Genomic DNA, 23,347 nt, shown 5'->3' with positions numbered 1-23,347 from the left:
AACACAACGAATGACGACATCAGATGAATGACAAGACAAAGAATGATGACATCAGATGCATGACAAGACAAAGAATGATGACATCAGATGCATGACAACACAAAGAATGATGACATCAGATGCATGACAACACAAAGAATGATGACATCAGATGCATGACAACACAAAGAATAATGACATCAGATGCATGACAACATAAAGAATGACGACAACAGATGCATGACAACACAAAGAATGACGACATCAGATGCATGACAAGACAAAGAATGATGACATCAGATGCATGACAACACGAAGAATGATGACATCAGATGCATGACAACACGAAGAATGATGACATCAAATACATGACAACACAAAGAATGATGACATAAAATGCATAACACAAAGAATGATCACATAAGATGCATGACAACACAAAGAATGATGACATAAAATGCATAACACAAAGAATGATGACATCAGATGCATGACAACACGAAGAATGATGACATCAGATGCATGACAACACGAAGAATGATGACATCAAATACATGACAACACAAAGAATGATGACATAAAATGCATAACACAAAGAATGATCACATAAGATGCATGACAACACGAAAAATGATGACATCAAATGCATGACAACACAAAGAATGATGACAACAGATGCATCACAACACAAAGAATGACGACATCAGATGCATGACAACACAAAGAATGATGACATCAAATGCATAACACAAAGAATGATGACATCAAATGCATGACAACACAAAGAATGATGACATTAAATGCATGACAACACAAAGAATGATGACATCAAATGCATGACAACACAAAGAATGATGACGTAAGTTGTCCTAATACACACTGCACCTTTTTAAGCGAGAAACTAAGGCTTGGTAAAAAATAATCTGGTTTTCAATCATTGTGTGAATATCAGTTTTTTTCAGAAAAAAAATCGAAATAAATGTCAATGATAACTTTTGAATATAAATGAAAAGCTAAATAAACATCAATTTCAGAAAACAATCATCAATTTAGACGCAATGTAAAAAATACTGAATTTTTATTAAGATGCACCATAGGAATCCCACAATGCACCATATGAATCCCACAATGCACCATATGAATCCCACAATGCACCATGAGAGTACCACAATTACATTAGTGTTTATTGATTTAACAATACATCAAAAATGAGTTGTATAACAAAGAATACATCAAAAATGAGTTGTATAACAAAGACCACTTTTAGCGTTTACTTCCTGAAATCTAATCTTGTATGGTATTCCAACAACTTGATTTCAATACAAATAACAGATGTTGTGGTGTCAAAATTTTTATGAGGTAAACTGACACAGAATACTATTTACAAGACACAGTTAAATACAGATGTAATAATTCATGATGTATAGAAACCAAACATTCCAGAAACTACAAATGTACCCAAATTAGGTCACAGTTTTTGCAAAAGAACTATGTGTCAATAAAAAGGTCAGACTGCTGAATTTAAGTAAGACAGTTCAAATTGGTGTTACTTACCTAACAGACTTGGATCGCCACCGAGAACTGATAATATATACTTATTTAGGAACAGTGTACAAAAACTGAACAAATACCACAGTATAAGATATACAAAGGCTGTAAAGTTGAGAAGACCATCTTTGCTTTCTCCCTTCTTAACAACAAGTGTTCTTGGTGCTTCTATGAACTGTTCAACAGATTTGCCACTATTTGGGGTGTAGTTTTTAAAATCATCTTTCAAGGTTTCTCTAGTGGCCTCGTATAATTTTAATGCACCTTTACCAGTTGGTATGGCACTGTTAGTAAAACTATGCGCCCGTTCTCGGAATGTATTCTCATTTTGGCTACTATCTGATTTAAGTCTATCTCGTGTTTGATTTGATTCATAATTTGTCACACTCGCATTCAACTTGGCTGCGAGTTTTTGTTGACCTATTTCTTTTTCCTTTTCTGAGTCAGAAATAGTTCTATGCCTCCCTCCATTACGAGCAACACTTTTAATTGCCTCAATATCATACTGAAAAATATTACGGATTAACGGTTTATTATCAGATTGTCTGGATGAATCTGTACTTTGCAGCGTGTCTTCTAAGAATGAACAATCTTGGGCATATCTTGACAATGATGATGGAGAAAGATCTTGAAATCGTCGTGGTGATGATGGCGGAGTAGAAGAATGTCTCCTTTGGACAGAAGTCAAAAGATCTGTATTACTTACAGATGTTCTTGTAGATTTTTTACCACCATGCCAAATACCATCTTGGTTATTCATCTCAATAATACAAACACCTTTTCACTTCAATAACGTCACGACTCCATGATCAGTGATGCAGTTTCCTAATAACATAACAAGTAAAATAAATTAAACATTTAATTTTGTTTATAAATAAGAAAGTCACATAAACAAGTTTTAACAAATAATTCCATTACTTAATGTCTGTTAGTAATTGCATGTTTTAAACATTAACGGATAGAGCATGTCACAGATATTGCTCCAGAACAGAACGAGTAGACAAAATGGCCACCAGTCAGCCATTTTGAATCCTATGAGAAAAACAAATAAAGGTCCAATCATGTTTACTGTACATACAAAGTTCGAACAATTCAGGTCATGGACTACTGAGATTCAGATCCGGAACTGCAAAAATTCTAAAATTAATTCTAAAATGGCTGCCATTCAGGAATGTTGAACTGTGAATGAATGCACGTGCATATGTGTGACATGTATGATAAATAAATTAATTTTGAAAATGAACGGTCATGACATCACAGATATGGACCTAGAAACAAGATGGCTAACAGTCAGACATTTTGAATCTGATCTGAAAAACACACAATGAAGTACATCAAGGTCCTACAATGAACAATGTATGTACCAAGTTTGAATATACATGACCATGACCAAGATTTGGTTCCAAAATAGAAGAAATGCTTACTGGTAATTTCATCATAGACTTTAGAAAGAGAGGGACAGGCAACTACATTATTTCTTTTGTTTTAACCTGGGTTATAATCCTCTTCTAAAGTCATCAAATTAAAACACCCTAGTTACTTCGAAAATAGCACAACTCAAGTAAAACGCACAATAATTTGAACAACAGACATTTTATTTTTGAGAAATTGGGCGAAAATAAAGCCATCTAAAAAAATTATGGACGAGCTCTGGTCCTCAGACAGTTAGGAAATTTCAGGATTATGACTTTAAAATATAAACTAGCAAAACCGAAATATGCGAGTATCCTTGAAAATAGTATGATTTAAGTGAAACTGTGAAATCAAAGAAAGCTTAGAAAGAACTCCCATGTGCTGAGAGCATTGGAGACACATTAAATATAATTCGAAATTACTTAGCTGAAAACTAATTATGCAAATCAGAAAATTAATATGACCAGATTTGAGTGTAAAACTAATGAGGTCTGCGCAATGTAACAGAAAATCTATGTCTCCAAGTTTAATTGAAATGTGATTAGAACCAAAAAATTATGAATTATTATGCTTATTAGGGAATTAATATGAACAGATTTTTACCCCAAACTAATTAGGTTTGTACATTGTCCTAGAGCATCTTTGTACTAAGTTTCATTGAAATGGAATAATTAGTACCGTGAAAACTTCAAAATTTCGACCCCTCTTAAAATTCGTCCGCCTATTTATTTGCCGGGTTTTCGGTGTTTTATTTACTTCCAAATTTTCGACTCCACTAAAAATTGCCGACTCATTCTTATTCGAAAATTGCGACCAGTTTTAGTTTTCCCCCAAACGAAAAAAACAACGATGTGAGCGTTCAAACGGGACCTTCCTCGAAGGCATGAATCCGAGTTTCTGATTGACTGAGAGATTTTTATTTTATTGGTAACGAAAATATATTCTAAATAAAGTTTCAAATAAAAACGAACACAAAAATCTCGGCATGCTGCGTTTCTGAATTGTTGATTATTACTGTACTCAGTAGTGATTATAATAATGTACACAAAATAAATTTGTTGAATGGTTATGAAATACAAATAAAAGTCAACTTAGTTTCATCGTAAGCGAATGATTCCGGTCTCGTATAAACGTTTGATGCTGTAGGATATCCGCCATGTTCTCTTAGGTCAAATAGGTCAAATCGCTAATTAACCAATCAAAAAGCTGGATGATGCCAATGTGTTCAAATTACCATAGCTTATTTAAATATGTTAATGTTATTGAACGCAATGCGGAAGAGATTGATGTTGTAGTACGATATTTTGGCTTGGATTTTGATGCGAAAACGGCATGATTTTTTTTAAATAAAAAAATTAGTTGTTTTTAAAAAATAAACTGGTCATCTGAAGAATAATTTAACATTGTTCACAGTGATAACAGCTCATTCTCGAAAGGAAGCTTACCCACTCACGCTAGTCACGATAAAAATCATACACGTGTACTCTTGAATAGACAAACGTCAATGACTACGGTAAAACTTAGACTATTTTAGCCGGCAGGATTGATTGAAATGTCCGAAAAATGATGCCAAAATACACCTTAAAAGTCCCATTTTATTTTCTTAAATCCCATTTTATTTTTTAATCCAAGGGCGAATTTACGGCAGAATTTGGTCCCTCAAATAAGGGACACGTGTGCTTTGATTCTAACCGGATACATTGCACTGGGTCGGGGAGATAGTTTGCTAAACTTCCATGCATCTTTTGTCCAATGGGTACCTGTACTTCGAACATTCGCAAGTTTTTCTAGGTAGTGCGAGACAGCTTTGTCTTTTGACCTATTAGTTTTGTGCTGACCTCTTCTCCGCGTCTTGATGTTTTGTTTTGCTTGTCATAATACTCACTGATTGATGACTTTGTTTAGATTTTGAGTTACAACTCGGCCACGACCTTTGCTTTTACCGTGAAACATGAGGAAGTTTACGTCAATTGACGGACATTGCATTTTTTAAAAACTAATGAAGCACACTGTCTATCATCCCCATTTTTCATTTGCTGATTTCTATTCTGAAAAATTCCACCGTCCGAAAATGCACCTTAATTTTGACTCTAAAAACACGTCACATATCTAACACCAATTATTAAAAACCGGTCGAAATTTTGGAGTTTTTACGGTACTTTAGATATCAGTGTGAAAGCTTAAAATTGGTTAATTATGCAAATTAGGTAATTAATATGTACAGATTTTAACCCACAATTATTCAGGTCTGTCTATTGTCCTACAGCATCCATGTACATTCATTGATATGTGATGTATAGTACCTGAGATATCAGTGTGAAAGTTGGTTAATTATGCAAATTAGGTGATTAATATGCACAAATATTTACCGGAAACTAATTGGGTCTGCATAATTCTAGATTCATTGAAATGTGATGATTAGTACTTTAGATATCAGTAGAAAAGCTGAAAATTAATTATGCAAATTAGGTAATTAATATGCACAATTATTTACCCTAAAACTAATTAGGTAATTAATATGTACTGATATTACCATAAAAACTATCAGGTCTGTGCAGTGTCGTATGACATCTATGTACCAAGTTTCATTGAAATGTGATGATTAGTACTTGAGATATCAGTGGAAAAACCGAAAATTGACTAATCATTAGGCAAATTAAGTAATTAGTATCCACGGATTATTACCAAAAACTAATCAAAATCTAGCATTAGTTCAGAGCATCTATGTACCAAGTTTCATCAAAATCCAATGAGTGGTTCTTTAGATATCAGTGGAACAGTCATAGAACAGCTAAAAATTAGCTAATTATCATGCAAATTAGGTAATTAACGAGCATGGATTTTTACCAAAACCTAATCAAATCTGCGCATTGGCCCAGAGCATCTATGCACCAAGTTTCATCAAAAACTGATGTATGGTTCTTGAGATAGCAGTGGAACAGTCGGACACACATACACACACACACACATACACACACACACACATACACACATACACACATACACACACACATACAGACACACTAACTGCAAAGACTCCCATTTTGTGCTTCGCACATGGGAGTCAAAAACATAATCATGTTTTTATTTTCCCGAAAACGGGCGAAAATGTGGCAGTCACAGGATAAGTATTAGTCAGCCATTTTTGATCTAATTGTAAAACAAATTGTCATGAACGGGGACTAAAAAGTGAGTGACTGAAGTCACAATGTATCAAATTTAAATATTCTGTAAATATTCTGTTAAATATTCTGAAGAACCCGGATGTTGGTAGAGAGCTAGTACACACGTGTGTGAGCTGACCTCCGCAACCAGCACTATTTTCAACGATAATTTCTACAGCAATCGGTTCGCCTAGACTACCTATTACAAACACGTGTAAATAGGTTTACCAAGCCGTTTTTTTTGGGTGTATTTATGGAACGTTTAGAACGGAAAAGACGCAGAATGCAGTCATCAACCAGCTCCACGTGTAGTTCTGAAGCGATGGACATGACGGCCAAGGAATGTTCAGGTACTGTTGTACAAAACAATGCTTCGCAACAACTTTTGATTGATCCTTTTCCTGACCTCACTACGCCAGAATTGAAAATATTAGCAAGCATTTTTACGAAACAAAATAATGATCTTGCTAATAAGATAACTGAAGTTAAATCGGAATTGACGGATAAAATCTCGGCCATGGCGACACAGCTGGAGCTTAATATTCATGAAGTAGGCAGTTTGAAAGTTAAAGTCAAGGAAAATGATACTAATATTGAACATTTGCACTCTGAAATTGAAATTTTGTGTGGAAACTTGGAAAAGGAGCGATATGATCGGGAAACAGCCCAAATACAGCTTGACAGATATAGCCGAAAATGCAATGTCATTGTTCGTGGTATGCAGTACGAAGCAGGTGAGGATATAACAGAAAAAATTCGAAAACTACTTATTGAGGAATTGAAAATTGCTACTGCTGACAAAATGCTTTTTAGCAGTTTACACCGTTTATTTAAACCAAGTAAAGAGCGTCCATGTCCGCCAGTTGTTATCCGATGTGTATTTCTCAAGGACAGAGACGAGATTCTTGGAAGAGGGTCGCTATTGAAGGAAACTAACTTTATTATTCATGAACACTTGCCACCAAGTCTACAGAAAGCACGGAATAAACTATTACCAGCATATTATAAAGCTAAAAAGAATAATGCTCGTGTTCAGATTCGTGTACCACAGGGTGACGTTTGTGCACTCCTCGTGGTTAATGGGAAAATAACTAAACGTGTTGCAGCTGTAAACTGATGTAACTATTTGGTTTCAGCCTTCCTTAGATAATGTAATGATATTCATAATGCAACACATTGTACTCAGTAATATTGCTGTACTAAGGTTTTGATTTGTGGGGGTCATAGCTTCGTTGCTCACATATTGTTTGAAAATTTACATGTGCGGTTTTTTAATTTCAACACCGCTGTTACTAGTATTTGCCAAAATTCTATGGTGTATATGTTTGCTTGTATTATATTGGTTATATGTGGTTTTTAGTCGTTTATTAATGTTTTATTTGTTTTTTATTGTCTTCTTCTGTTATCTTTGTCCTTATCGTTTCATTTTTCTACTTACCGGTATTTTTGTTTGTTCCCATGAATATACATGTATGGTAATTTGGCCCAGAAACACCTGTGGCTGGTATAAATTAAACTGTCGTAGTATATGGCCGTAGCTCTTAAAGTCGAAATTGCTTCCTTTAACTGTAATGGTATAGCCAATTCATTAAAAAGACGGGAAATGTTTACTTGGATGAGGAATAAAAATCATAATATATTTTGTTTGCAAGAAACACACTCTATATTGGACCAAGAATGTCTTTGGAATTCTGAATGGGGCGGGGATATAATTTTCAATCACGGTACGGGAAACCAACGTGGTGTGGCTATTTTTATAAAGAATAATTTATCTTACGTTATTCATAATCAAAGAAATGGTCAAGATGGGAGATGGATTATGATCGAAATGACAGTTGATTGCTTACGTTTTACCATAGTATGTTTATATGCTCCAAATAATGACAACGCAAATTTTATAGATAACATTATTTCCAATCTTGGCGATTTTTGCAATTCTACGGAAATAATTATCTGTGGAGATTTCAATACGGTCCAAAATGAAATAGTTGACAGGGCGGGTAACACAAGACGTAACTATCACCCCCGGGCAAGAAATAAAATTCAACAATTAATGTTAACTTGGGATTTAGTTGATGTTTGGCGACTGCACAATCCAGATGTTAGACGATATACTTGGAGGAGGGGTAAACAAGCTAGTAGAATTGATTATATCCTGGTACCTTTTTCACTTGTATCCAAAATTACTATGACAACAATTGGAGAGAGTTTTCACTCAGATCATTGTTTAATTAGTATTGGTGTCGAAACCAGTACGTTTCAACGAGGGAAAGGGTATTGGCATTTTAACACTTCCTTGTTGAGTGATGATAAATTTGTGAATCAGACTAAACAATTTATTACCGACTTTTTCGATAACAATATTGGAACTGCAAATCCTCATTATGTATGGGACTCGTTTAAGTGTGCTTTAAGGGGTCATTGTATAAAGTTTGGTTCAATTAAGAAAAAAAAATATAAAGAAAGGGAAAACTCGCTACTCTTCGATATTAATAAGCTACAATGTTTGATTGATTCCACTGATAGCCCATCCACTTATAATTTACAACAACTTTCTTCAAAACAGGAGGAACTTGAATTATTGTATTCTGAAAAAACTGCTGGTGCAATGATTCGTTCTAAAGTTCGCTGGTCATTGAAAGGTGAACGCCCTAATAAATACTTTTTAAATTTGGTGCATAGGAATTATTCACGTAAAAATGTAACTAGATTGATTTTGTCCGATGGCACGGTATTATCTAATCCTGGTGATATCTTGAAAAAGGAAGTAAAATTCTATGCTAATTTATACTCTTATAACGGTGCTGAATCGCCGAATAACAACCAGAATGATAGTTTCTATCCACACAATTATAAACTATGTTTGGACGAAAAGAGGCAATTACTATGTGAAGGCTCCATTACACCAGCTGAGCTTTTGAATGCCATTCAATCTTTTCCAAATGGAAAATCGCCAGGTTTGGATGGTATTCCCATCGAAATATACAAAACGTTTTATCCACAGCTGTGTAGTCATATAATACAATGTTTTAATTATTCGATGGAGTGTGGGAGAATGTCACTTTCTCAGAGAGAGGGACTTTTAACATTGCTTTTAAAACAGGACCCTCAGGGGCATGATAAAACCCTACTCTTTTAAAAAATTGGCGGCCATTAACTCTACTATGCTGCGATTACCGCATTTTAGCAAAATGTCTTTCACTTCGAGTTAAAAAAGTTATTTCTGATATCGTCGGGCATGACCAAACTGGGTTTATTCATGGGAGGTTTATTGCCGACAACATCAGAAGAATTTTAGAAATTATTGAATATTATGAGCATGAAAATGAACCTGGGCTTATATTTATAGCTGACTTTGAAAAGGCATTTGATAAGCTAAGTTGGAAGTTTATAATTCGAAGTCTAATTTTTTTCAATTTTGGTTCCTCATTCATTTCTTGGGTAAAGGTTATATATAACAGTATTTATAGTCGTATTATTAATTTTGGTAATATTTCAGATACATTTCACCTTTTTCGAGGCGTTCGGCAAGGGTGTCCGTTATCGCCATATTTATTTGTCATTAGCGTAGAACTACTAGCTATTCGGGTGAGAAGTTGTGTCAATATTAAAGGTTTATTCATAGGACCAATAGAAAACAAAGTGTCACAATACGCAGACGACACAAATTTTCCAATAGAAGCTAGTTATGATTCGTTTATTGCTTTATTCAATATCCTTGAAGAATTTTCTAAGATCTCTGGTTTATCGCCTAATTATGATAAATGTAAGGTGTTGCGCATTGGTTTTTTAAAAAATACAGACTTTCATATTGACACTCCGTATCCCTTAGTATGGATTGATGGTGCTGTCGATGTTCTTGGTATTCCTGTTGATTTATCTCAATTGACCTATGTAAATTTTAACTATCGCATTGAAAAGGCGAGGAAGATACTGCAACCATGGTACGGAAAGGGTCTGACTATATTTGGAAAAATTACAATTATAAAATCTTTGATAATTTCTCAGTTCACCCATCTTTTTATGTCTCTACCATCTCCTGGTGATGAGTTCTTTAAGAAATATGAAAATATTGTTTTCCCGTTTATTTGGGGTGGGAGGAGAGACTTTGTTAAACGAAATGTACTGTACAAGTCATATGAGAAGGGTGGTGTTAAACTTACTAATTTAAGAGCATTCAATAAAGCTTTGAAAGCAGTTTGGATTCCGCGTATTTACCATAATGATACTTCCTTTTGTAGTAAAATATTTAAATACTTTCTCTCCGACTTTGGTGGTGCCCTGGTTTACTTCGCTAAGCTGGGTAAACCAGACCTATTTAAGTTCGACCCTTTTCGATCAAGTTTTTTAAAAGATATAATTTCAGCATGGTTGCAGTATAATTATATGAGTGCAAGTAACATAGAAAATATACTTCAAGAACTAATATGGAATACCGGTAATTCTAATATTCGGATTGACAACACGACTGTTGCTTGGAAACGTTTTATACAACACGGTATAATATTTATTAATGATCTTTTGAATGCAGACTGTACTTTTTACACGTTTCAAGAATTGGTATCAAACTACGGGAATGTATGTATTCAATTTGAATATCGACAGTTATTATCAGCAATTCCATCTATGTGGAAGCGCAGTGTTGTTGAATCTAACATGTCAAAACTAATGGTCTGTATGCCAAACATGCATAACAATATCTGGCTGTCAGGAACTAAGGTTAATAAAAATATTTACCTTTGGTATTGCCATGAGGAATTTCCTGATTTAACCCCCTCAGCTATACAGCAATATTGGCTGGACATTTTGAACACCCCTTTACCTTGGCAAAATATTTATCTTGCTCCCTTTTCTATTACTACCGATGCCAAATTACGCTATTTTCAATATAAAATTAATATGAAAATATTGCCTTCAAACAGGTTGTTGTGCTTGTGGGGCTTAATTGATTCCCCCCTGTGTTCATTTTGTGGAGAAGTTGAGGAAGACTATTTTCATTTATTTTGGGACTGTAGATATGTATTTGTATTTTGGACATCAGTCAATGAATGGTTTTCTTTCATTACAGGTGATACTTTGACGTTAAGGGCAGTAACATGTATTTTGGGGGATGTATACAATGCTAGACCATTACATAATACTATGTTATTATTGACACGCTATTATATATTTAAATGTAAAATTGTTGGGACAAAACCAGACATTGGTGGTTTTAGATCATATATCAAATTAATTTATCATACAGAGAAGAAAGTCGCAATTATAGAAAACAGACAGGGAAGTCACAATAAAAAATGGGGAGAATTCATTAATTATTTTGAAGCATAAGTCTGTATTTGTGTAGTAACCTGTAATGTTTTTGTGTATTGTATCTTTGTTTTGTTAAGCATATCAATAAAAAAAAAATAAAAAACATTACATCAGCAAAAAAAAAAATTAAAAAAAAAAAAAAAAAAAAAATATTCTGTACAGTACTGTAACACAGTTATTGACATGTAATAGACAATAAGTTATTGTGATGTTTACTTTTGATGACATGTATTTAAACAGTCTTCTCAGAATACTTGCTTAAAATTTGTTTAGGTCGTTTAAGGTGGGGATGCAGGGAAGAATACATTTAGAGGTGGAATTTCACTTTTTTAACTTTTTATATAGCAGAAAACGTCCTTGTTCTTGAGTGAAAATTTCAAAATTCTATTATGAGTAGAACACCTTACAAACTAAGTTTAAATTATTACAAACAAACACATGTGCCATGGTCTTACTTTAACTCTTTAATTTGTATAAATCTGGCTTAATTAATGTTGATTGATTGCTGGAACTTAACAGTAGTATGCAAATCATGTTTCGAGAAGACCAGTTACGCTTCCTGTGTACATTTTTCACCATGGAGCTAATTATGATTTCACATCACATTTTCACATCAGCTATCTTATATCCCGAGATTTAATTATTATATACAACAATGCCACAAGGAGTAAAAAGGAGAACAGGTGCGGAAAAAGAAAGACGGACAGTATGTTAAGAGAGAAAAAGAATGTTACTTTAGGAATCAGAGCGTGGTTCTTATCATAACCAGAGAGAAGACGCGATTTTTAGTGCATACTGTACTGAGTCCGACACAGAGTATGAAACGGACACAGAGTATGAAACGGACACAGAGTATGAAACGGACACAGGATCATACGTCCGTCCGTACAACTGATGAAACAGATACGCCTCGTCAAAAAAAGTGGGCCGTAATGACAATACAATGGAAGAAGATTCTGAAGTTCAGAGAAAAATTGACCTAATGTCTCTGAACGAATGCTTGGATTTTGAAAGTAACTTTGACCCTGCATGAAAAGACGCGACAAGGCTGGGGAGGTTTCTCGAGTTTGAATGGTGACTGTCATCGAGCTGTGGAGATGACTTCATCAAAACAAAAGGGAAACATTTCGAGATTAAATGAAAGAAAATTCTGGGAATGAGAGCAATCGGCAAAGGAAGACAGGCGCTCCATCAAACCAAGTTTTGTTGGACTTCCGCCACCAATTTCCATACAAAAACCACACCGCCATTTTGGCTTCAAATAAGTGAGGAGACAACCAAACAAAAATTTCTGTTGGCTGTCAGAAGAGTAACAATAAAAACATTTTTTCCAGAAATTAGGGAGACAATACTATTGCGATGCATAGTATACTTTGACATAGTCTATTAACGTTATTTTATTTTTATTATGACATCTGCGGGTCGGATTTTACCCCGGGCCCCTGGCGAGTCGTGATTTATAAACAATCAGCTGATCAGTAGGATGCATACATGTGCGTACAAGCTCCACCCACTGATGACTTTATAAACCGAGCAGGACATCAGAAGCTTGACTCACGAAGGCAGTTTCACCGACTCTGCGTTTTGTAGAACAAAAACGCAATTTTTTTAAAAAACAGTGTTGTTCCAGTTGTGGTACTCGATCTTTTCGTGGTGTTTCGACAGTGTCCAAAAGGTAAAGCAAAGCGTCATTCGTGGTTTCACGTAACTTTAAACAAAATGGCGATTATCTCAACTTCATTTTCGACTTCAGCCATGTCCCTCAAAACTATTTAGTTCCCAGACTATTTTGCCTTTGAAATTTTCAGGAACAATAGTTCGGGTCTGGCACAGTTCCGGTCTGGCACAGTTCCGGTCTGGCACAGTTCCGGTCTGGCACATTCAAAGTGCGTCAGTGGATTTATTGTTCTGAGAAGAAAAAAAGTAACCGCATTGTCAATCAGCAATAGAGTTAATTTTAAAATTCTAAAATCTTAGTGAACATATGTTTTAAACAAACCATTCGATAAACCTATGCGTTCGTAAGTTAAATAGTTTTAAACACAATTTAACTAAAAACGGACATTTTCAACCCATTTTCAATACTGTTAGCAACCACAAAAAATGCACCATACTGTCGAAAAGCTGGCTAAATAAATGTGGTGTATAACATGACAAAATTAACATATTTGTTAGTAGTGTAATTTATTGTTTAAAATTCCTAATATTAATCATGGGTACACACTGTTACCAAATGTATGTTTTCTTATTCATTTCTGCACCTTTATCTTATAATAAAATTGTTCAGAGCTCTGTAAAAAAAAAAAATTCTACTAATGTTTAGAGTAACATTTACAAGCACTAGCCCAGTAAATATCACACGCAACAAATATGTTTAAAATGTGAAGCTTGTGGATGAGCTCTAAAAACACCCATAGAGCTTCATCAAGGGCAATATTATGTGAAATATTTAACAAACTGAATTTGCGCAAATTGTACAAAATATTTAATAAACAATCAATTGTTTTCAGCACAGATATGTATGAATGCTTACAATCATTTTGGATTCAAATTTGATCATGTGTTCAAGGTTTTTTTGGACAGTGTTCCAACATCCATGAATTAATAAAGATTTGCTTCTGTTCTGAATTACTGTGGCCTGTAGAAGTTCAAATCAGAATTCTGGTGAATTCCAGCATCCGAATCATGGTGAATTCCAGCATCAGAATCCTGGTGAATTCCAGCATCAGAATCCTGGTGAATTCAGCATCAGAATCATGGTGAATTCCAGCATCAGAATCATGGTGAATTCCAGCATCAGAATCCGGGCGAGTTCCAGCATCAGAATCTAGGTGAATTCCAGTATGAGAATCCTGGTGAATTCCAGCATCAGAATCCTGGCGAATTCCAGTATCAGAATCCTGGCAAATTCTAGCATCGGAATCCTAGCAAATTCTAGCATCGGAATCCTGGCAAATTCTAGCATCGGAATCCTGCTGAATTCTAGCATCGGAATCCTGCTGAATTTTAGCATCGGAATCCTGCTGAATTATAGCATCGGAATCCTGCTGGATTCGAGCAATGGAATCCTGCTGAATTCGAGCAATGGAATCCTCCTGAATTCGAGCAATGGAATCCTGCTGAATTCGAGCAATGGAATCCTGCTGAATTCGAGCAATGGCATCCTGCTGAATTCGAGCAATGGAATCCTGCTGAATTCGAGCAATGGAATCCTGCTGAATTCGAGCAATGGAATCCTGCTGAATTCGAGCAATGGAATCCTGCTGAATTCGAGCAATGGAATCCTGGTGAATTCGAGCAATGGAATCCTGGTGAATTCCAGCATCAGAATCCTGGTGAATTCCAGCATCAGAATCCTGGTGAATTCCAGCATCAGAATCCTGGTGAATTCCAGCATCAGAATCCTGGTGAATTCCAGCATCAGAATCCTGGTGAATTCCAGCATCAGAATCCTGGTGAATTCCAGCATCAGAATCCTGGTGAATTCCAGCATCAGAATCCTGGTGAATTCCAGCATCAGAATCATGGTGAGTTCCAGCATAGTATGAGAATCCTGGTGAATTCCAGCATGAGAATCCTGGTGAATTCCAGCATCAGAATCCTGGTGAATTCCAGCATCAGAATCCTGGTGAATTCCAGCATCAGAATCCTGCTGAATTCCAGCATTGAAATCCTGCTGAATTCCAGCATTGAAATCCTGCTGAATTCCAGCATTGAAATCCTGCTGAATTCCAGCATTGAAATCCTGCTGAATTCCAGCATCAGAATCCTGCTGAATTACAGCATTAGAATCCTGCTGAATTACAGCATTAGAAAACTGGTGAATTCTAGCATCAGAATCCTGTTGAATTCCAACATCAGAATCCTGGGGAATTCCAGCATTAGAATACTGGTGAATTCCTGTATCAGATTCCTGGTGAATTCCAGTATCAGAATCATGGTGAATTCCACCATCAGAATCCAGGTGAATTCCACCATCAAAATCCTGGTGAATTCCAGCATTGAAATCCTGGTGAATTCCAGCATTGGAATCCTGGTGAATTTAAGCAATGGAATCTTGGTGAATTCCAGCATCAGAATCCTGGTGAATTCCAGCATCGGAATCCTGGTGAATTCCAGCATCAAAATCCTGGTGAATTCCAGTAGCAGAATCCTGGTGAATTCCAGCATCAGAAACCTGGTGAATTCCAGCATCAGAAACCTGGTGAATTCCAGCATCAGAATCCTGGTATATTCCAGCATCAGAATCCTGGTATATTCCAGCATCAGAATCCTGGTATATTCCAGCATCAGAATCCTGGTATATTCCAGCATCAGAATCCTGGTATATTCCAGCATCAGAATCCTGGTGAATTCCAGCATCAGAATCCTGGTATATTCCAGCATCAGAATCCTGGTATATTCCAGCATCAGAATCCTGGCGAATTCCAGCATCAGAATCCTGGTGAATTCCAGCATCAGAATCCTGGCGACTTCCAGCATCAGAATCCTGGTGACTTCCAGCATCAGAATCCTGGTGAATTCCAGCATTGGAATCCTGGTGAATTCAAGCAATGGGATCTTGGTGAATTCCAGCATCAGAATCCTGGTGAATTCCAGCATCAGAATCCTGGTGAATTCCAGCATCGGAATCCTGGTGAATTCCAGCAATGGAATCCTGGTGAATTCCAGTAGCAGAATCCTGGTGAATTCCAGTAGCAGAATCCTGGTGAATTCCAGTAGCAGAATCCTGGTGAATTCCAGCAATGGAATCCTGGTGAATTCCAGCATCAGAATCCTGGTGAATTCCAGCATCCGAATCCTGGTGAATTCCAGCATCCGAATCCTGGTGAATTCCAGCATCAGAATCCTGGTATATTCCAGCATCAGAATCCTGGTGAATTCCAGCATCAGAATCCTGGTGAATTCCAGCATCAGAATCCTGGTGAATTCCAGCATCAGAATCCTGGTGAATTCCAGCATCAGAATCCTGGTGAATTCCAGCATCAGAATCCTGGTATATTCCAGCATCGGAATCCTGGTGAATTCCAACATCAGAATCCTGGCAAATTCCAGCATCAGAATCCTGGTGAATTCCAGCATCAGAATCCTGGTGAATTCCAGCATCAGAATCCTGGTGAATTCCAGCATCAGAATCCTGGCGACTTCCAGCATCAGAATCCTGGTGAATTCAAGCAATGGGATCTTGATGAATTCCAGCATCAGAATCCTGGTGAATTCCAGCATCGGAATCCTGGTGAATTCCAGTAGCAGAATCCTGGTGAATTCCAGTAGCAGAATCCTGGTGAATTCCGGCATCAGAATCCTGGTGAATTCCAGTAGCAGAATCCTGGTGAATTCCAGCATCAGAATCCTGGTGAATTCCAGCATCAGAATACTGGTATATTCCAGCATCAGAATCCTGGTGAATTCCAGCATCGGAATCCTGGTGAATTCCAGCATCGGAATCCTGGTGAATTCCAGCATCTGAATCCTGGTGAATTCCAGCATCCAAATCCTGGCAAATTCCTACATCAGAATCCTGGTGAATTCCAGCAACGGAATCCTGGTGAATTTCAGCATCAGAATCCTGGTGAATTTCAGCAACGGAATCCTGGTGAATTTCAGCATCAGAATCCTGGTGAATTCCAGCAATGGAATTCTGGTGAATTCCAGCCTGTGAATTACAGGCTTGGTATATATGTGCTTCTATTAGAGATATGCTTCTAATAGAGAAAATGCAATATATTTTCAAATTAAAATTTTGCATGGAAATTGTTTGGTTTGTTGGACAGTAATACAGAATTAAAATATAATGAAGATCTACAAAATGACAAAATTAATGCGAAACTGAATTACCTAATGGAATCTTATAATACAATAACAGCTGAAAATAATAGCAGAGATTTTGATTTACTAAAACTTGAACTGACCAGAACCAAAATCCCAAACAAATATTTTTTCAGTGAGCCATATTTTGCTTATCTGGATGTACCAAATAATTCATAAAATGTCTATAGTTACTTGCATTTAGAGAACTGCTATCAGTGGTGGATTTCAGCAGCTAATCAAATATTGTTGAGTCACAACAATAGAATATATATAGATTCTACAGCCCTTGTGGAATATGTCTTCAAGAATTTATAAATATATTCACTTACACACGTTTTACCAGACAAAGTCTGATTCTTGCATAAGTTTATTATTATAATTCTAGATGATAAATAGGACATAATCATATCATCATAGATGTGCAATTTCAGTGTTATTATAAAAAGTAATACCGTAATATCTGTATTAGAAGTCGCAGTCAAGTCGCACACATTGTTTTTGAACAATTGAGAACCAAAAATTCATCCTTTCTCATATGTGTAGATGCTCTAATAGAAGCCGTATTTTCTTTGTTGCTTTGTACCATTTTAATAGTAGCAGCAGATTCAAATACAGATTTTACAGTACCCAATTTTACAAAAATCTATACAGATGTTATATTTTATTTGCAGTCAGTGTGTTTATTTGTGTGTTGGTGTTAGTTGCATGCAAGTGTTTTAGTTTATTTTCCAGGATGGCTGCTAAGTAGTTGAACTGATGGTAACACCATGTCATGCAGCCAAGCTATAAACATGGTGACATGTAATATAAATTTACATATATCTATTCATGTAGAAATTTCATGTAAAATGGTTACATGTTGTAGGTGTCAGCTGTGAACCGGGTTTCATTGTGAGAATTGGACAATATAAGTTATTTTACTGGAATAATCCTTGTTACGCTATTGTAATCATGCTTTTAAATAAAACAAAATATAACATTTTTAAATTTAGATCATGTAATAAAAATCTTCAGACCAAGTTTCAAATGTGATGATCAATACTTGAGATATCAGTATTAATTAATTATGTTAATTAGGTGATTAAGAAGCATAAATATTTACCAAAAACTAATATGGTGCATAGTCTTAGGTTCATTGAAATGTGATGGGTACTCTTTAAAAGTTTCATTGAAATCCAATGAGTGGTTTTTAGACATCAGTGCAACAGCCATAGAACAGCAAAAAATTAACTAATTATGCAAATTAGGTAATTAATAGGCACAATTATTTATCCCAAAATTAATCAGGTCTCTGCATAGTCCTAGAATATCTATGTCGCAAGTCTCATTGAAATGTGATGATTAGTACTTGAGATATCAGGTGAAAAGCTGAAAATTAACTAATTATGCTAATAAGAAGATTAATATGCACAAATATTTACCCAAAAACTAATTAGGTCTCTGCACAGTCCTCAAGTAACTATGTACCAAGTTTCATTGAAACATGATCATTACTACTCGAAATATCAAAAGCTGAAAATTAATTAATTATGCAAATTAGGTAATTAATATGTACTGATATTACCCTAAAAACTATCAGGTCTGTGCAGTGTCATATGACACCTATGTACCAAGTTTTATTGAAATGTTATGATTAGTACTTGAGATATCAGTGGAAAAGCCGAAAATTGATTAATCATTATGTAAATTAGATAATTAATAATATTAACAGATTTTTACCCAAAACTAATCAAATCTGCGCATTAGTTCAGAGCATCCATGTGCCAAGTTTCATTGAAATCCAATGAGTGGTTCTTTAGATATCAGTGGAACAGTCTTGGAACAGCTAAAATCAGCTAATTATCATGCAAATTAGGTAATTAATATTCATAGATTTTTACCAAAACCTAATCAACTCTGCGCATTATCCCAGAGTATCTATGTACCAAGTTTCACCAAAATTTGATTAGTGGTTCTTGAGATAACGGTGGAACAAAAAAAGTGACATACATACATACATACAGACAGGGTAACTGCAAAGACTCCCTTTTGTGCTTCGCATACGGGAGTCAAAAATGGAGTCAGAAACTAAAGGTATAACACTATTTATTAGCAAGATTGACAACTTGAAAACCCATTTATAGATTTTGGAAAAGGGACAAAAAGTAAGAGAAAAATACAAGAAAAAATAAATTTTGCTAATTTAAAGATGTAGATAGGTCAATAAAAACAGACAAACACCCTATCATAGTTTCATGTCTACACAACTGACAGTCTTGCACTCTGGTTTAAAAAAACATTTACGTCTTATATATTGACTGGGTGTGTATAACCAGATATTGCAAAGAATAGAAGCAAAGAGTGGTCCATTTTCAAAGGTCTGATCTCTTCATGTGTACCAAAATTAAAATTAAAGTAATCACGCAATATTTCTATGTATTTGCTAATAATGTACGAGATACAAGTAAATAATATGACATGCCTGTATCAACACATGAATAATTAGAAAATAAATATAAATATGACATGCTTGTAACATACAGAATTTTCATGGCCAAAACTTGAAAATAACTGATCAAAAATAGAATTGTTGACAACTGACAACAGATAAAAACCTAGGGTAACAGCTCTGCTTGGTCTTCATTAATGACAGCGAAGCTAAAAACATGTAGCTTAGTGTCAACAAATTAACACTGAATATTAAGAACACCAAATGGTTGCTTGTTGGCCACTCATAAATAATAAAATAGAGTAGTAATATTGAAATTAAATATTTGTGGTGTTTACTTCTTGGTGTTTATATTTAGAGAATCCACTGCTAATATTGTGTGCAATATTATGCAAGAAACAAAATTTAATACAGTGGTACAGTAGACAACAGAAATTACATGTAAATGATTTACTTTTGAATTAAATTAAGGGTCAGCTAGAAAAAAGTCATAGCCTACATACATGTAACAATGTATTCAGATGTAGTGTTCAAATACCCACTTATCTTCTGTTTTCTATTTTATAAAAACATGTGAATTCATAATTACAATACCCAGCAAGCTGATCACATGTGCCAGTAAATAACTCAGACCTTTCATATGATTATGTTCAATGTTTTTCCTAGCTATTTTAGAGCTACAGAGTAATTGATATATTCAACCTATACATGGAGGTTTTCTAAAGCTTCAGCTTTTTATACTATTTATATTTTATTTAATAGGATTTGACAATCCATGACCATCTGTAGAGATTTTCAGCAGTCCATGTGTTAAATACATGTAGTCTTTTTAGTAGATAATATTTAAAATTCTGTCTGTGTATTTTCTATGTTGGTATTATTACTGCTATTATTCGTTACCTTCAATTTGTATTGTACTTTATTTTTCAGGTCCTTCCTGGAAAGTAGGTGAGAATAACTACGATAAATAGCATAATAAATTTATATTACACAAAACAATATAATACGATATACGATACGGTACGTTACCATATAATGAGGTATGGTTCGGTACGATATGATATAATCACATTACATAGTGCCATCAATAAAAACTAATAGTATTACAGTATCCAATCACAACAGTCTAAACTAATGGTATTACAGTATCCAATCACAACAGTCTAAACTAATGGTATTACAGTATCCAATCACAACAGTCTGAACTAATGGTATTACAGTATCCAATCACAACAGTCTAAACTAATGGTATTACAGTATCCAATCACAACAGTCTGAACTAATGGTATTACAGTATCCAATCACAACAGTCTGAACTAATGGTATTACAGTATCCAATAACAACAGTCTAAACTAATGGTATTACAGTATCCAATCACAACAGTCTAAACTAATAGTATTACAGTATCCAATCACAACAGTCTGAACTAATGGTATTACAGTATCCAATCACAACAGTCTGAACTAATGGTATTACAGTATCCAATCACAACAGTCTGAACTAATGGTATTACAGTATCCAATCACAACAGTCTAAACTAATGGTATTACAGTATCCAATCACAACAGTCTAAACTAATGGTATTACAGTATCCAATCACAACAGTCTAAACTAATGGTATTACAGTATCCAATCACAACAGTCTGAACTAATGGTATTACAGTATCCAATCACAACAGTCTAAACTAATGGTATTACAGTATCCAATCACAACAGTCTGAACTAATGGTATTACAGTATCCAATCACAACAGTCTGAACTAATGGTATTACAGTATCCAATAACAACAGTCTAAACTAATGGTATTACAGTATCCAATCACAACAGTCTAAACTAATAGTATTACAGTATCCAATCACAACAGTCTGAACTAATGGTATTACAGTATCCAATCACAACAGTCTGAACTAATGGTATTACAGTATCCAATCACAACAGTCTGAACTAATGGTATTACAGTATCCAATCACAACAGTCTGAACTAATGGTATTACAGTATCCAATCACAACAGTCTGAACTAATGGTATTACAGTATCCAATCACAACAGTCTGAACTAATGGTATTACAGTATCCAATCACAACAGTCTAAACTAATGGTATTACAGTATCCAATCACAACAGTCTAAACTAATGGTATTACAGTATCCAATCACAACAGTCTAAACTAATGGTATTACAGTATCCAATCACAACAGTCTAAACTAAGAGGATTTGGAGATTCATCATGTTTATTGTTAGATTTCAAATCATTGATTCTCTCATATTAATTATTTACTGGGTTTCATTATTTCATTAGTTAAAATCCAGGAAAATTAACCATAGAATAATCAGTAATAATATTTATAATATAATATTTATGCCCACAAGTAACTAAACCCACCTGTAACTTCAAAGTTGTGACCCTAGAAACAGGATTTTGTACAGTATATATTTGTTGGTTGTATGGTAAGAATGTTCAAGAATCAGCAAAACATTACAGCCATTTCAACATTACAGCCATTTCAACATTACAGCCATTTCAACATTACAGCCATTTCAACATTACAGCCATTTCAACATTACAGCTATTTCAACATTACAGCTATTTCAACATTACAGCTATTTCAACATTACAGCTATTTCAACATTACAGCTATTTCAACATTACAGCTATTTCAACATTACAGCTATTTCAACATTACAGCTATTTCAACATATTAACAGCTATTTCAACATATTAACAGCTATTTCAACATATTAACAGCTATTTCAACATTACAGCTATTTCAACATATTAACAGCTATTTCAACATTACAGCTATTTTCTCAACACTGAGTTGATTTTCTTAGAACCACTGTTTCTAAGAAAAAGACAAGAAAGACACTGACAGAAAGCATTTGTGAATTTACAGTGCTGCTTGCAGACTGAGAAACACATTCATTCTTCGACATAAAATATGAAATTATTTTACCGATTTGAGTTCTCTTGTTGTATGGAACACAATAATGCCAGATTTACAATCTGAAAATAATCAAGATAATGCTATTTTGACATAAAAAATGATAGGATTAAATGCATATGCTAGTTCTGTTCAGCATATGCTCATATATAAACTCCTCACCCTACTAAGTCTTTTACATTGATGTGACCAGCCCCAAGTACTTTTACATTGATGTGACCAGCCCCATGTACTTTCCAAGCTCAAACAAATCCTAACTGAAGTTTAAAACTCTGAGTCAAATGAAATTTATTCAGTAATGAACAAATGCTTGGTAAATGGCAACATGTGCTTGTCCGATCATGAAAACATGAAATCTAGTTTCCGTGATACATTATATACTACAAATACTTGTACAATGTAACCATTGAGAAAAACAACAGTGACATTATGTGTCGCAGACACTGGGACAAAAATATAAAAAAAAAAAACTTGCCTACCTCTGTATGATTGTGATACATCAAGGTTTGTATCAAAGTACAACTAGAAGTGTACTTTGTGCAAAGATCAACAATAGACAAAATGATCAATATTCAAAACCTACATGTATATGGGGTTAAAGGGAATTCAAGAGCATTTTTAAATTTTTTGATATAATAGGTCAGACTTTTATTATCCCTTGTTTCGCGAACCCGCTGAACGAACAGGAGCCGAAAATGAAATAAAAATAAAATATAAACAAGTTTTGGGGTTGAACCAACAGTGGGGAATCA

At 34.8% G+C, this 23,347-nt stretch overlaps 1 protein-coding gene across 1 annotated transcript in view; it reads right to left on the bottom strand.

Annotated features, from left to right (window-relative positions):
* LOC100372833 (solute carrier family 35 member E2A-like) overlaps positions 1–23,347 on the bottom strand; it is a 40,174-nt gene that overhangs the window by 13,060 nt on the left and 3,767 nt on the right. Inside the window, exon 2 of the mRNA XM_006820485.3 lies at positions 1,534–2,352. Coding sequence (XP_006820548.1) covers positions 1,534–2,287 — 754 coding nt within the window. The 5' untranslated portion in view covers positions 2,288–2,352. The remainder of the gene's footprint in view (positions 1–1,533; positions 2,353–23,347) is intronic.

The sequence above is a fragment of the Saccoglossus kowalevskii genome, chromosome 15, assembly GCF_978046115.1.
Source record: "Saccoglossus kowalevskii chromosome 15, keSacKowa6.1, whole genome shotgun sequence".
In the NCBI taxonomy this organism is placed as follows: Eukaryota; Metazoa; Hemichordata; class Enteropneusta; family Harrimaniidae; genus Saccoglossus; species Saccoglossus kowalevskii.
The sequence above is the reverse complement of the archived record's forward strand: the minus strand, read 5'-3'. Positions and strand labels throughout refer to the sequence as shown.